Raw genomic sequence first — 15225 nt, forward strand, 5'->3', positions numbered from 1 at the left:
GTGAGTGGACAGCAGACACTACTAGAATGTGAAAAATTGAGAATTCGGGTCAGACAGGAAGCATGGCAGAATGGCCAAGGCAACCACTCTCGTTAAGTGGGAGATCCAGGTTCAAGTCCTGGTCCAGCAGAAATTTTTAATATTCACCATGAAATTATTATGGTTATAATAGAAGGAAACATTCCACGAAGGAAAAATATACCTAAAAACAAAGATGATGTGACTTACCAAATGAAAGTGCTAGCAGGTCGACAGACACACAAACGAACACAAACATACACACAAAATTCAAGCTTTCGCAACAAACTGTTGCCTCATCAGGAAAGAGGGAAGGAGAGGGAAAGACGAAAGGATGTGGGTTTTAAGGGAGAGGGTAAGGAGTCATTCCAGTCCCGGGAGCGGAAAGACTAATCTTAGGGGGAAAAAAGGACGGGTATACACTCGCGCACACACACACATATCCATCCACACATATACAGACACAAGCAGACATTGCGGGTGTGAGTGGCGTCTTGCTGGGTACCGTTCCTCATACAACCGTCAAGCTTCATGTGCATTACAGTCGGCTAGTCCATAAACAAAAACAATAACTCATTATTCTTCAAACAAATACAGTGCTGCCATGCTTACTGAATGACTAAATTGCAGGTGATGTGTGTGTGCGCTCTGAACCAAACTATGGAAACTTGGCGCCACGCATTCCGGTTGGCCATGGTATTGCCCAGTTGTCATTCGTTGGTTGACTGGGAAGTGCTGTGGTTGTTGGTTCACACATACAAACGTCCCTCACCCCATCACTGCCCCAATGTGATATGCACACAGCTCGAATAGGTCTTGCTATTTGTCTCCACTTCACGTCAGAGGAATTCACATGTAAGCTTTGGTTCAGAGCGCACACACACATCACCTGCAATTTAGTCATTCAGTAAGCATGGCAGCACTGTATTTGTTTGAAGAATAATGAGTTATTGTTTTTGTTTATGGACTAGCCGACTGTAATGCACATGAAGCTTGACGGTTGTATGAGGAACGGTACCCAGCAAGACGCCACTCACACCCGCAAACGTTTACAGCAACTCACCAGCAACTAGCTGAAACAGGCTCGTTAGGGGGATATCATGGTGAAGATGGAAGGCCTCGAACATGACGAGATGTTGAAGTCACTGTTCTCGAGTGCTTCAAGGAATCACCTACGACAAGTACTCTAGCGGTCAGACACGACATGGGGGTTATTCACTGGTTAGTCTGGAAGGTTTTGAGGAATGGCGGCCAGCATCCATTTAGTTTCCACCCTGTCCAAGACCTAAATCGTGTGGCAGACTATAAACACAGGCTAGGGTTTTGCTGGTGGTTTCTGCGACGTGTTGCACGACATCTCGGCGTCCCCACCATTGTGTTGTTTACCGATGAGTGCATGATTCCATCGGGATGGCCTTTACAACACTCGAAATGTTCATTACTGGGCAAGGGGAAATCCTCACATCATGTACGTCCATGGACACCAGGAACGATTTTTGCTCAACATTTGGGCAGGCATTGTGGGTGACCGTCTGATTGGAATGGTCTGTCTACCTCCTCAACTTACTGGGGAAAATTACCTTCACTTTTTGCAAGAAACTCTACCCAGTTTGCTGGAAGGTGTTCCCCTGTACATACGGCTACATGCATGGTTGTAGCATGATGGGGTACCCGCACATAACAACTGAGTTGTGCGCTCATATTTAAATGAACTCTTAGATGGCCATGTAATTGGCAGAAGTGCTCATAGGACATGGCCCCTGCAATCACCAGACCTCACACCACCGGACTTTTTCCTATGGGGATTCTTCAGGGTTCTAGTTCACCCACCTGGACGCGAACCACTTAGAAATGAAGAGGAATTAATGGGTTGCACAAAACACGCCACCAATCATATGAGGGCAATGCAGTGAATCTTTGAAAGAGTTCGGCAAAACACCGTCCAATGTTACCACACTTTTGTCACGTCAGAGCACCTGCTTTAAGTAAACAATGTCCTAGTTGCAAAAATGGCCCTTTTCACTGCCGACACAATTTGTAAAAGACTTTCTGTACATGTACTAACAGCTGTTAATGGGTTTGTTTTCGGTACGTCTTATCATGAAACTACAATGGATATGTCGGGACCCCTGTGGATTCGCCGACAGAGTGGAAGGCTGGCAGACTACCACCAAGTGGTCGGGCTGCTTTGACACATTGTGATCTCCAGCAGGCAAAGCATTCACAGTCATGTGTTGTCCAGAGCATCCAGCAACATAGCCATCTTGCAGCCAGTTGGAGTGCGTGGCGCCAAGTTTCATAGTTTAAAAATTGTGCATTGTCGACGTACACAACATTAGTAATTTTGGTTCCTACTGGTATTAGTTATCCAGGGTTAAAATTTCGTGACAATTTTTCTCCACCCTGTATATACTGAGGTGACAAAAGTCATGGGATACCTCTCAGTATCGTGTCAGGCCTCCTTTTGCCCGATGTAGTGCAGAAACTCTATGTAACATTCGCTGAACAAGTCGTTGGAAGTGCCCTGCAGAAATATTGAGCCACAGTGCCTCTATAATCATCCATAATTGCAAAAGTGTAGCCAGTGCAGGATGTTGTGCGCAGACTGTTGTCTCAATTATGTCACATAAATGTTTGATGGGATTCATGGTGGGCGATCTGGGTGATCAAATCATTCGCTCATTGTCCAGAATATTCTTCAAACAAATTGTGAACAGTTGTGGCTCAGTAACATGACATTGTTGCTTGGGAGCATGGAACTCCATGAATGGCTGCTAACTGTCACCAAGTAGCCGAATATAACCATTTCCAGTCAGTGATCAGTTCTGTTGGCTCAGAGGACCCAGTCCATTCTGTGTAAACATAGCTCACACCATTGTGGAACTACCACCAGCTTACACAGTTCCTTGTTAACAACTTGGATCCATGGCTTCATGGGGTCTGTGCCACACTCAAACCATGGCATCAGCTCTTACCAACTGAAACTGGGACTCATCTGAGCAGGTCACAGTTTTCCAGTCATCTAGGGCCCAACTGATATGGTCATGATTGTAGGAGAGGCACTGCAGGCAATGTTGTGCTGTTAGCAAAAGCACTCACAACAGTCGTCTGCTACCATAGCCCATTTAAACCAAATTTCATTGTGCTGCCCTAATTGATATGTTCGTTGTATGTCCCACATTGATTTATGTGCACTGTTGCTTGTCTGGTAGTACTGACAGCTCAACACAAACACAGCTACTCTTACGGTATGTTGATAATTTTTGCTTATGGACCGTCTGACAGCAACTGAATTAAATTATCAACATACCGTAATATTACACACAGCTGAGGAAGGCAGGACTACAAAAGTTGAAGACAGGTGCTCTTGCTCATTAAGTGAAGGCTGCATTGTTTATGGTGAGAGGTAATGCTTGAACTTCGGTATTCTTGGCACACTCTTGACACTGTGGATGTCAGAATATTGAATTCCCTAATGATTTCCGAAGTGGAATGTCTCGTGCATCTAGCTCCAGCTACCGATCCATGTTCAATGTCTATTATTTACTGTCATGCTGCCATAATCACATCGGAAACCTTTTCACATGAATCACCTGAGTACAACTGACAGCTTTGCCAATGCACTGCTATTTTATTCCTTGTGTATGCTATACTGCTGCCATTTGCATATATGCATATCAATCACTATCCCATGACTTTTGTTGCCTCCGAGTATAGTAAATGCATTGTAAGTGTATTGTTCACATCATCCTTTATTTTGCTTCACATCCATTTTCACACGTTTTTTTGCATATATTGGAGAATCCAGTGTTAATAGCTCGTGACAGAATTAGTATTCAACTTGATTACATCTTCTCACGGAATGAGTATGTACTTCTGATTTCAATGGTATTGCTTCTTGTTACTGAGTAGGCCTGTGCTTTGCAGTCTTAACAACCAAGGCTTTCATGCTTGCAAATGCTACAAATGCAACAGAAATGACAAAAATGTGTTCACACATTATTAACAGTATTTCAAACAAAACATTTTAGCAGAAATCAATGATTTACAGTTATCCTCCCACACCAATGAAAATCTGAAAGCAAATGAAACATACGTCTTGCGCTTTCGTCATTGGATTTACTAGTGAATGCTGTATAACTGTAAGTCACTAAATGCAATATCATTAAGTATGGTGAAAATACATTCACTCTGTACCACACAATTGTACGTACAAATATGCACTTCAATGTAGAACATTTTTGCTGCATAGTAATACGTCTGGCATAATAATTATATATTTTGTAAGTAATACTACAAAGCAAACTCATTGGTGAGAAACAACACCATTCGAAGTAGCAATACATACTCATTTCATGGCAAGATGTAATAAAGTTGAATACTAGATCTGTCAAAAGCTGCGAACATGGAGGCCTCCATTAAATGCAAAAAATGGATGTGAACTAAAATAAAGTAGTATATGAACAATTTGCTTACAGTGCATTTAAATCAAGCAGTTCACACTTGGATTCATAAGCGGGAACTAATGTTCACAGACCAGTATGACTTTTATGCGAAACAAAAACAAATGTAGAATCATGTAGTTCGCACAATATGATGAATGAAAGCAAAATCAATCATATTGCAAGCAATATACTCACAATGCAAATGAAAAAGTGCAACACAGACACACAAAGTTGTAAAAAGGAACACAGTGTTATGAAATTAGCTTCTGTTTTGAATGAAACCAAAACAAATACGAAAGACTTTAGAAACCAGAATGATGGACTGATAAACTTGAAGTGCTCCAAGCGGCCTGGCAGCATCCCAGAGTCGTGCTACTGGGAGTCTCTATATGGGTTTCATCCCCATCACCTCCATAAATTGCAGTAAGTAAAGAAACGTAATAGAAGAAGAATCTCAACTTAAAGAAGTTCGGTTTGAAGAAGTTCAACGTGGACAAATATTACACAGTTTCGAAAAATCAGAAAGAAGGAAAGACTTTTTGAAGAACACATTAATTATGACTCCATTTTTCTCTGTTCAAGAATATTTCTGCACTTCCACATCAACCATGTGGTAGATGATTGAATCCACAAGAATTTAAAGAATTCACACAACATCGTCATGAGCAGGAGTGCTATGGTACAGTGCACAAGACTCAAGGCTTTGTGATTATTTTGATTTTATCATAAAACTAAACACTGGACTAAATTTTTTCTTTCTAAAGTGTATTAACAGACACTTTTCTTAAAGTGATACTAAAGTAAAGTGAGTAAGTGGTGTGAATTACACTACACTCTTGCTAATCCGGCCATTCCTGGCACACATGAGTGCCGGATTAGCGGAAGTGCCCAATTATTGAGTGTCTGAAATTTATTTTATTCATTTATTTTGTTTTTTATTTTGTTTTTCTCCAAATAAACTACAATAAATCTCTGGATGTCATGAATTCAGTGCAACCAAGTTGCAATCAAGTCCTCAAATGAAGTGCTAGTGTAATGATTAATTCATGACATCCAGAGATTTATGGATCTGTATGATATTTTCATTTATTTGGAGAGATGCATATGGGATCTGAAGATTGCATAATGAAATGCCGAAACTGGTAGCCTTCAAAATAAAATAGAATAAAATAACACAGCTGTCAGTGAGTTTCATTGAGATTAACAATTTCATCCTAATTATTGTTTATTCACATTCTGTGATATTTAAAATTATTATTTATGAGAGACTGATACCTATGACTCTCATAGAGGGAAATGATACTTTGGAAACAATTATGCAGGTGATTTCATATCGGAGAACACCAAATGAATGAAAGATTTTCTCAAATGGACAAAAGATTTTGTCAAATAGATAACACATTTTCTTAGTTGGAAGGAATGTAGATGATAAATATATACAAATTTTAGATCATCATTTAGATTTGGTGGAAGAAAACATAGAAAACAAAATTGAATATTTAGATACTGTAAGTTCTGTATGGATGTTCCAGTAAATAAAATCAAAATATTAGAAAAGGAATTAATAGAAACAAAGGATAAGTTAGAATTAGTTACAACTAAAAATGTAGAAATTTTTACATCATTTAAAAATGAAATGAAACAACAATTAGAGAAATTAGAAATTAGTCTGGGATCTTCTGGTAGTTATAGAACTGATCGTAATAGAGATCTGGTGAATAGTACATTACTATATGCAGGATGTTGTGTCTGCTCGCCATACTTCCTCTAGGTGGTCGGCAGAATGTTTAAGATTAGTGTTTTTGGCTTTGGTATTTAACGTTACGTATGAGAACCAGACCATTTGCCTCGTAACTTTAACACAACTCAGCAACCTGAAGATGTCCTGTGAACAAAACCAATCATAATAATAATCAGTAACATTAGTGTCATCTGTTGTAACCTCATTGCACAACGATGGTGATAAAAGTTATACTACTCTGTATATAGACATGTAAATAATCATATAAACTTTGAGTCTGTTAGACTGGAGTTAAGCATACAATTAGATGGTTTATATTTTGGTCACAAAAAGTGTGTGCTACATATGAAAAAACATTACTTTAAGAATAGGTTTATTACAGTAAGGAAAAGACTGATAACCAGAAAAGTGAGAAGTAGTTACTAAGGTCTTATGAAAAGAAATAAGTTGGAGGCTTTAAATTGAAAGTGGGTGAAGGCATCATAACACCATCGCCTACAGAAGTAGTTGTGGTCCCTATGAGTGCTGAGGCCCCAAACTTACCACTAGAGGAACCTGGGTGTGCACACACTCAAATGACAACAGACTGAGCTCGTGCACATGTCGGATCATCCACTGTACTCAGGTAGTGCTGAAAACAGAGAAATGGAGACCCCAAAAGAGGCGCAATGGGGTATAGTGAAAATATTATGTCATATTGAGTTTAGAGCCCAGTGGCAAACCTAGAAATAGTACTCTGATTAATTTGGATGATTGGGAGGATTTAAATAGTGCTATACCCTAAACAAAAGTTTTTAATTTGCTTTGAAAAATCCTAGCATTATTCTTCATCTTGTTTTCTGTACAAATCTCTGCCAAGGACATTTATTATGAGTATTTTCTCTTCCCACCCATGGAAAAAAAATTTAAACAGTTCACAAGTTTTTCTGTAATTTGTAAAATTCTATTTTTGGTAAATTTTTATTTTCAGAGAGAGAAGTTAGAAGAAGCACAAAAATCTTGGAGAAAATCAATCCATGAAGCATTTGAACGAGATGTTGAGGTCCTGCGTGTCAGACACAGTGCATTTAAAGCCTACAGAACCCCAAATCTGTACCCATTCTTGAAAATTCTGGATCCTGATGAGTACACTGAAATTATTATGCAGGTAAGCTTATTACCAAAGAAATCACTCCTAAGATCTTTTAATGGAGTTGTGCCAAGCATTTTCTGTGCTATGGTATATGACATTTTACAAGAAATTTCCAGTTTAAGGTCATTAAATGAGAATTTTACACTTGAGATCCAGCACCTAGTGCATTTTTAACCAGGCCCTGTTAATTCTTCTACTTCTCTCCCCTCGCTCAAATGATTCTTCTTGGACATTTATTTCAAAATCAGTTGGTACGTGGTTAAATGCAGAAACATGTCAGTGGCGTTTTCATTTTTTTGAATTGAAATTACATAGAGAAAAATTTGCTAACTGGATACTTCGAAACTAAATGGAATTGGATACCTTTTCCCATAGCATTGCATCAGATGCTGTAAATGTCTGTGATGGACTCTTGGTGTGGATCAGTAGTGTGTGTTCCTGTGATTAATTTGCGTTCACACACTAATCAGATCCGAAGTGATGTAGAATTTCTTTAGTGTATGTTAGTTCTAAATGTTAAACATAATCAAGAAAAAATGAAAATGGAAATAGAAAAAGTTAGAAATTCCTATAAATAACCATCAAGATATCCCCACAATCCATAATCCATATCTGCAGAATAGAAATGCTTCCTACTTAAAATGGCATTTCATTAAAAAGTAACAAACACCACTGCATTAGACTTACAGTCTCTCAGCCATCGATCCTCTTTGGTAAAGTTTACAGGCAGGCCACGTACTTGCAATTTGTATCCTGTTACGCAGGTAGGATCCTTGGATGCCCTTAAGCAGACACAGAATACCAGTTCATCTGCTTGGGAATGTGCAACAGTGTGCTATTTCAGTGCTGTAGCAATGGTTCCAAAACCCAGGAAATGTTCCTCATAAGCCAAAAAAAGACCGACTCAGAGTAACAACTCATCAACAAAAGCTGTATGGTAGAAATACAGCAATGTCAACAGATGTAGGAACTGCTTTAAGAGTTGCAGTTTTCCGACAAACTCTGAATCATATGCCAGGCCAGCAATACATGTACTGTCTGTAGCAGTGTGCAAAGTTTTAAACATCGAGATCTGACCATGACAGAATGAAGAAATGCATTTGTCACAGAAGAGTCTCACTTCAGTGTAAGAATGGTTCTCTGTGTATGCTCATATGGAGGAAGGCAACAGCTGGTTCAGTCATGAGAATGTTGTGGAAAAAATGGATTTCGAGTGGTGTGGTAGTGGAATTTTGGAGGAGTTGGACAGAGCATCATGTTGGATGAATGTTTAGAGCTTTGCATTTTCGTTGTTGGTTATTCTCATTGGCACGGAGATGAAATAATGCAACCACATGTTGTATTTTTGAGAGGTGCAGTTAGTCCAGGCTTTCTCTTTGAGAACAATAACACACCACCACATCTACCAGGTCTGATGGATGAATTTACTAAGGTAAAGATATTCCCTGCATGCACTGCCTAATAAGATCTCTGGATCTGAAATCTGGAACACATTTGGGAGGCCAACTGTAGGCAGACTGTTGCCAGACCTCCACGCACTATCTCTGTTAGTGTTTCCGAATCAACTCAAAATAGCCAACCATGTTGCTTCCAGAATATGTGGCCACTAATAACAACCCTAAAATCTTCCCGCAACTATCCTGCAGACCTTGTCCACAAACAGATCTCTCGAGCAATACATTCCTCCCCGTCCAACAACAATGTTCCTACCCCCAGACCACACAGAAGCATCCCCCTTGTCACCCAATATTATCCTGGCCTCGAAAACATCAACAAATTACTCCGCCAGGGATATGATTTTCTCAAGTCAACCCCTGAAATGAGATCATCCCTTGACAAAATTCTCCCCACACCACCCAGAGTTTCCTTTCGTCGGCCCCCTAACCTCCGTAACATCCTTGTTAAACCCTACAATATTCCCAGACTACCTTCTCTACCCAGCGGTTCCTACCCCTGTAACCGACCCCGCTGCAAAACCTGCCCCATGCATCCCCCCACAACCACTTACTCCAGCCCCGCTACTGGTAAAACGTACACAATTCAAGGCAGGGCCACATGTGAAACTACACATGTCATTTATCAACTGACATGCCTGCACTGCACAGCCTTTTACATCGGCATGACAACAACTAAACTGGCTGAGCGCATGAACGGACACAGACGAACTGTCCGCCTAGGAGATGCCCAATACCCAGTAGCGGAGCATGCCCTGCAGCATAATTCTAGGGACCTAGGAACCTGCTACACGGTATGTGCCATTTGGCTTCTCCCACCCAACACCAGTCCCTCTGAACTGCGGAGATGGGAACTTGCACTCCAACACATCCTTTCATCCCGCCATCCCCCTGGACTGAACCTACGTTAAACAACCTCACTCCCATTTACTCTTCAGTCTTCTCCTCTTTCCCTTTCCTCTTAGCCATTCACGCATCTTTTCATCCTGCATAGTTGTGTTTATCTTTATACTATATACCTCTTTACTTCTGTATGCATCCTCTTTGGTTTGAAGCTGGCACAGTACTTACAGTAGAATATCTTTGGCTTCCCTCTGACAACCATGCCTCCATCCTTGCTACCCTCCCTATTTTCCTTTCCCTGTTGCTTCATAACCTGGGTTGTGAGTAACTGAATCTCCTTTCCCTTCTTCCCTTTCTTTCCCCTCTCTCCTCCCTGATGAAGGAACATTTGTTCCGAAAGCTAGGAACATAAATTTTCGGTTTTGTTTTGTGTGTATCTATCGGCTGTACTGAGCTGAGGTAAGTACTGGCCAGCCCCTCTATCTCTTTGTTAGTATTTGTTTCACATTTCTATATGAGATTTTCCATTAATCACTAAAATCTATTAAGTATTTTATTGTTGTATAAAAGGTTTAATGGTTTTGTTAAATTATTTTGAAACATATATCCAGTGTTTCAGAATTTTTATTGTCAGGTGTTTTGGACACTATTTTATTTCTTATGTACTATCAAGAGGTAGTTGTCACAGGGAAAACAAAACTGGCATTACATGAGTCAGGGTGTGGATTGGTAGATCTCTTAATCTATCAATGAAAATAATCAATTTTTGAAAATATAATGTAATTGGATGGATAAAAAAATTTACTCACCAAGTAGCAGCAGGAGAACACACATATAAAAGAATTGAAATTTGTAAGCTTTTGAAGCTAGTGGCTCCTTCTTCTGGCAGAAGGATTAAAGGGGAAGGAAGAGGGGTGAAGGGAAAGGACTGGTGAGGTTTAGGTAATGAGGAGAATTCAGAAAAGTTGCGTAACGGATGGGGTGAGAAGGAAAGACTGATTGTTGTGGAATGCACTTGAGATTTGAATATCTGAGAGCTTAAAGGTGGAAGACTGAGTGTTATGTAAGACAGAGATTAATGATAAAGCATTGTGCCCAAGTTACTAAGAGTGAAAAGCTAAATGCATTATATGTGGAAGAGGTGGGGGCAGACAAAAATAGACAGGTCAGAAAATAAAAGATGTAGAAGATATACAATACTAGAAGGGTGTGAAGAAAAATCTTTACTGAGAAGAAATGCTGAGACCAAAGAAATTAACGCAAATTAAGATCAGATGGGTAGCAAGAAAGAAAGACATGTTGTAACACTAGTTCCCACCTGCAGAGTTCTGAAAAACTGTTGTATGGGGGAAGAATCTCAATGGCACATGTGGTGAAACAGGCAGCGTGGTCACAACTGTCATGTTGTAGAGCATGCTCTGTAACAGGATGTTGTGTGGTGTCAATATACACCCTCTGCCTGTGCCCATCATCCCAACCAATGAACAGTGTTTATATAACAGCTGGCACATGACATGCCATTTCACAGGTAACTCTCCCTTTGATAGTATGTGTTTCACCAGTTACAGGACTAGTATAGGTCATTGTAGGAGGGTACAGGGGATAAGTTTTACAGGGGATGCTCACAGGGTTAGGGGTAGGGAAATAGGTGCAGAAGGAGTGTATGGTCTGACAAGGATATTGCGGAGATTGGAATGGTGACAAAAAGCTGTTCCAAGTGTGGTGGGCAAAATGTGTGACAGAATGGGGCTCATTTCAAGTTATGATTTTAGGAAGTCATAGCCTCATCAAAGTAGCCGATTAATACTTTCGAGGCCAGGATAATGCTGAGTGACAAGAGATGTTCTTCTACGTTGTTTTTTGGAGGGTTCAGCTTACCTGGATTGGATGTGATTGCGTGGGAAATCTGCTTTTGAACTAGGCTGGTAGGGTAATTATATCCAGTGAATGCTGAAGTGAGAATGGTGGTGTGTTGCTGTAGAAAGACTTTTTACAGCAATACACCACACATTAACAAATACGTTGCCACAAATGCCAAAGCTGTGTGGGGGGGGAATGTTTGACATGGACAGGATGGCAACTGTCAAAAGGTAACCACTATAGTTTGTTAACAGGTTTAATATGAACAAAAGTGTGTAGCTGACCCTCGAAGAGGATGAGGTTGAATATGAAGGAAAGTGGCATGGAATTCACAATAGAACCATGTGAAACTTAACTGGGAGAATGTATTAAGAATTTATTCTTGTAATCTCCCAGTTAAATTTCACGTAGTCCTATTCTTGGAATCTCTAAATATGCCCTCCCAATTAAATTTCACATGGTTCTATTCCGAATCCCATGCCACTTACCTTGATATTTGACCTCATCCTCACTGAGGGACAGCTGCACACTTCTGTTCACATTAAACCTGCTAACAAAGAACAGTACTTACATTTTGACAGTTACCATTCTTTCCAGGTCAAATGTTCTCTCCCAAACAGCCTTGGCATTCAAGGCAAACATATTTGTTCAAATGCAAACTCTTAACAGCAATACACCCCATTCTCACCTCAGCATTCACTGGACATAATTACCCCACAGTCCACCCCTGGTAGCTGAGTGGTCAGCGCGACCGAATGTCACACCTAACGGCCCGGGTTCGATTCCTGGCTGGGTCAGAGATTTTCTCCACTCAAGGACTGGGTGTTGTGTTGTCCTTATCATCATCATCATCATCATTTCATCCCCATCGACATGCAAGTCACCGAAGTGGCGTCAACTTGAAAGACTTGCACCAGGCGAACGGTCTACCCATTGGGAGGCCCTAGCCACCCGACATTTTCATTTTGCCCCACAAGTCTCGTCCAAAAGCAGACTTCCCAAGCAATCACTTTGAATTATGGCAGTGCTGATCTCTCCAAAAAACAGTTTAAGAGTACATGCCCTGTCACTCAGTGTTGCCCTCATCTTGCGTGTTGTAATCATCTTCTTCACCTTCTTAAAATCGTGCACTGAAATGATTTCCATTCTTTTTGACATTTTGTCCACAACACCTAGAACAGCTTTTTATCACCCTGCCGATCTCCACAATATCTTTGTCAGACACTATGCTCCTTTTGCACCTATTTCCCTACCCTTTAGCTCTTACCCTTGTGACTGTCCTCACTATAAGACTTGTCCTGTATACTCTCGTACCACTCTCGACTAACCCTGTGACTGGCAAAACATATACTGTCAAATGGAGAATGTCCTTTAAAATGACACATCAAGTACCAGCTGTTATGTAAACACTGTACGGACTTTTATATTAGTATGACTACCACCTTGGTACCAGTTAGGATCAACAGGCTTAGGGAGAGGGTGTATACTGGCAACACACAATATCCTTTTGCAGAGCATGCTCTACAGCATGAGAGTCCTGACCTTGCTGCCTGTTTGACTACATGTGCCATCCGGATTCTTCCCTCAGACACCTGTTTCTTAGCACTCTGCAGGTGGGAATTGGCGTCTAAACATGTCCTTGGTTTTTGCCGCCCACCTGGCCTTAATTTACATTCATTTCTTAAGTCTCAACATTTCTACTCAGTTATTATTCTTTTCTACACTCCCTTCTAGTTTCCTATATCTCCTATATCTTTTATTTTCTGACCTGTTTATTTTTGCCCCCCCCCCCCCCACCTCTACTACATAAAATGCACTTTGCTTTCAATAATCTCTGTCTTGCATATTACCCAATCTTCCACTTTTAAGTTGTTAGGTTTTGAAGTGTCATCCAATGCAGCCCCCAACAATCAGTCTTTCCTTTTCATCCCGTGTGGTAGGTCACCCTGACCCATGGTTCTGGGTGACTTTTACGAATCCTGCCCATTTCCTAAACCTCACCAGTCTTTTTCCCCTCACCCCTCTTCCTCCCCCTTCAGCCTTTCTGCCAGAAGAAGGTGTCACTGTCTCCGAAAGCTTGCAAATTTCAGTACCTTTTGTGTGTGTGTTCTCCTGGCACCACTTGGTGAGTAGTTTTTTTTTTAATCTGTCCAATTATATTAGATCTCTTTAACTGGTAGATAGTTTAGATTATTTGAAAGGGGAAATTGATAGGTAGAATTTGAATAAAGTGTGAGTTCCTGAAGTGTGTTGGGGGAAAGAACAAGACTTTTAAGACTTTTGGTCAGCCCAATATAGGGTTATCAACACAGTATCAAATAGGGGTAATGTAGGAGTGGGTCTAATAATGAACAAGAAAATTCGGATACAGGTAAGCTACTATAAACACCATAGTGGACATATGATCATAGGCAAGATAGACACAAGGCCAACATATATGCAATAGTAGTAAAAGTTTATACGTTAACTAGCTCCACAGATGATGAAGAGATTGAAAGAATGCATGACAAGATAAAGTAAATTATTCAGATAGCTTTTGGTTTAAGAATAATATAAGAAAGTTGTACATGTAGAAAAGACATGGAGACACCGGAAGGCTTCAGATTGATTGTATAACGGTAAGACAGAGATTTTATAACCAAATTTTAAACTGGAAAACATTTGCAGGAGCAGAGGCAGATGCTGATCATAATTTATTGGTTATGAACTATAGATTAAAAATGAAGAAATTACAATTAGGTATGAAATTAAGTAGATGAGACCTGGATATCCTGAAAGAACTAGAGATTGTTAGAAGTTTTAACAGTAGCATTAGGCAACAATTGTCTGAAACAGGTAAAACAATACAAAAAAATATAATCAGTAGCTTTGAGAGAGTTAATAGAAAAGGTACCACAGTGTTCAACAGATAAGAAGACAAGGCCTTGTAGGGATTCTTGGATATCACATATCATCATCATCATCTTGGACATTTTCCAGCCTCTGGCAGGGTCTATATGTAACGTAGACCTCTCCATCATCTTCTGTCTTGCTACCATCTCTCCATCTTCACCTTGGTCCAGTCTTCTCCTTTCTTCTGGACGCATTCCTCTACTCTTTTCAGCCATCTGTCTCTCGGTCTTCCTCTTGGTCTCTTTCCTTCCAGTTTCATCTCGTGTATCCTCTTCTTTTCCATTCTCTTAACGTGTACATACCATCTCAGCCTTGATTTCTCTATCTTCTCCTGTAATGGTTCCACCTTCATTAACACTCTGATCCTCTCATTTCTTAACCTGTATATCTTTGTCACTCCAATACTATTTCTCAATAATTTCATCTCACTAGCTTGTACTTTGCTTTTCTCCCTTCCTTTCATAACCCAGGTTTCTGACGCATATGTCAGGATCAGGACATAGTATGACTGGTATATAACCTTTTTACTGATTTGGGGTACATCCTTGCTCCATATCAGGCCTCTAACACTGTTCTGAAATGCTTCTGCTTTCCTCCCCCGCTCGCTTATTTCTCTGTCGTTTTTTCCATCTTCCTGTATCAGGCTTCCTAGGTACTTGAAATGCTCCACTCTCCTCAATCGTTCCCCACCAGTTGTTATTCTCATTGTTCCTCTCTCCTTCTTTCTTGTTGTGATAATGATCTCACTCATACTAAATTTCACCCCATATTCTTGTACTGTTTGTTCCCATACATCCAACTGCTCTTGTACTACCTCCTCCTTATTCCCCCAAATAATCA

At 40.3% G+C, this 15225-nt stretch overlaps 1 protein-coding gene across 1 annotated transcript in view; it reads left to right on the forward strand.

The window, feature by feature from the left end:
• The window catches only part of LOC126162051 (DNA-directed RNA polymerase, mitochondrial), a 310992-nt gene that overhangs the window by 64900 nt on the left and 230867 nt on the right, over positions 1-15225 (forward strand). Inside the window, exon 9 of the mRNA XM_049918295.1 lies at positions 7175-7351. Within this exon, the coding sequence (XP_049774252.1) occupies positions 7175-7351 (177 nt within the window). The remainder of the gene's footprint in view (positions 1-7174; positions 7352-15225) is intronic.

Source organism: Schistocerca cancellata, chromosome 2 (assembly GCF_023864275.1).
Source record: "Schistocerca cancellata isolate TAMUIC-IGC-003103 chromosome 2, iqSchCanc2.1, whole genome shotgun sequence".
In the NCBI taxonomy this organism is placed as follows: domain Eukaryota; kingdom Metazoa; phylum Arthropoda; class Insecta; order Orthoptera; family Acrididae; genus Schistocerca; species Schistocerca cancellata.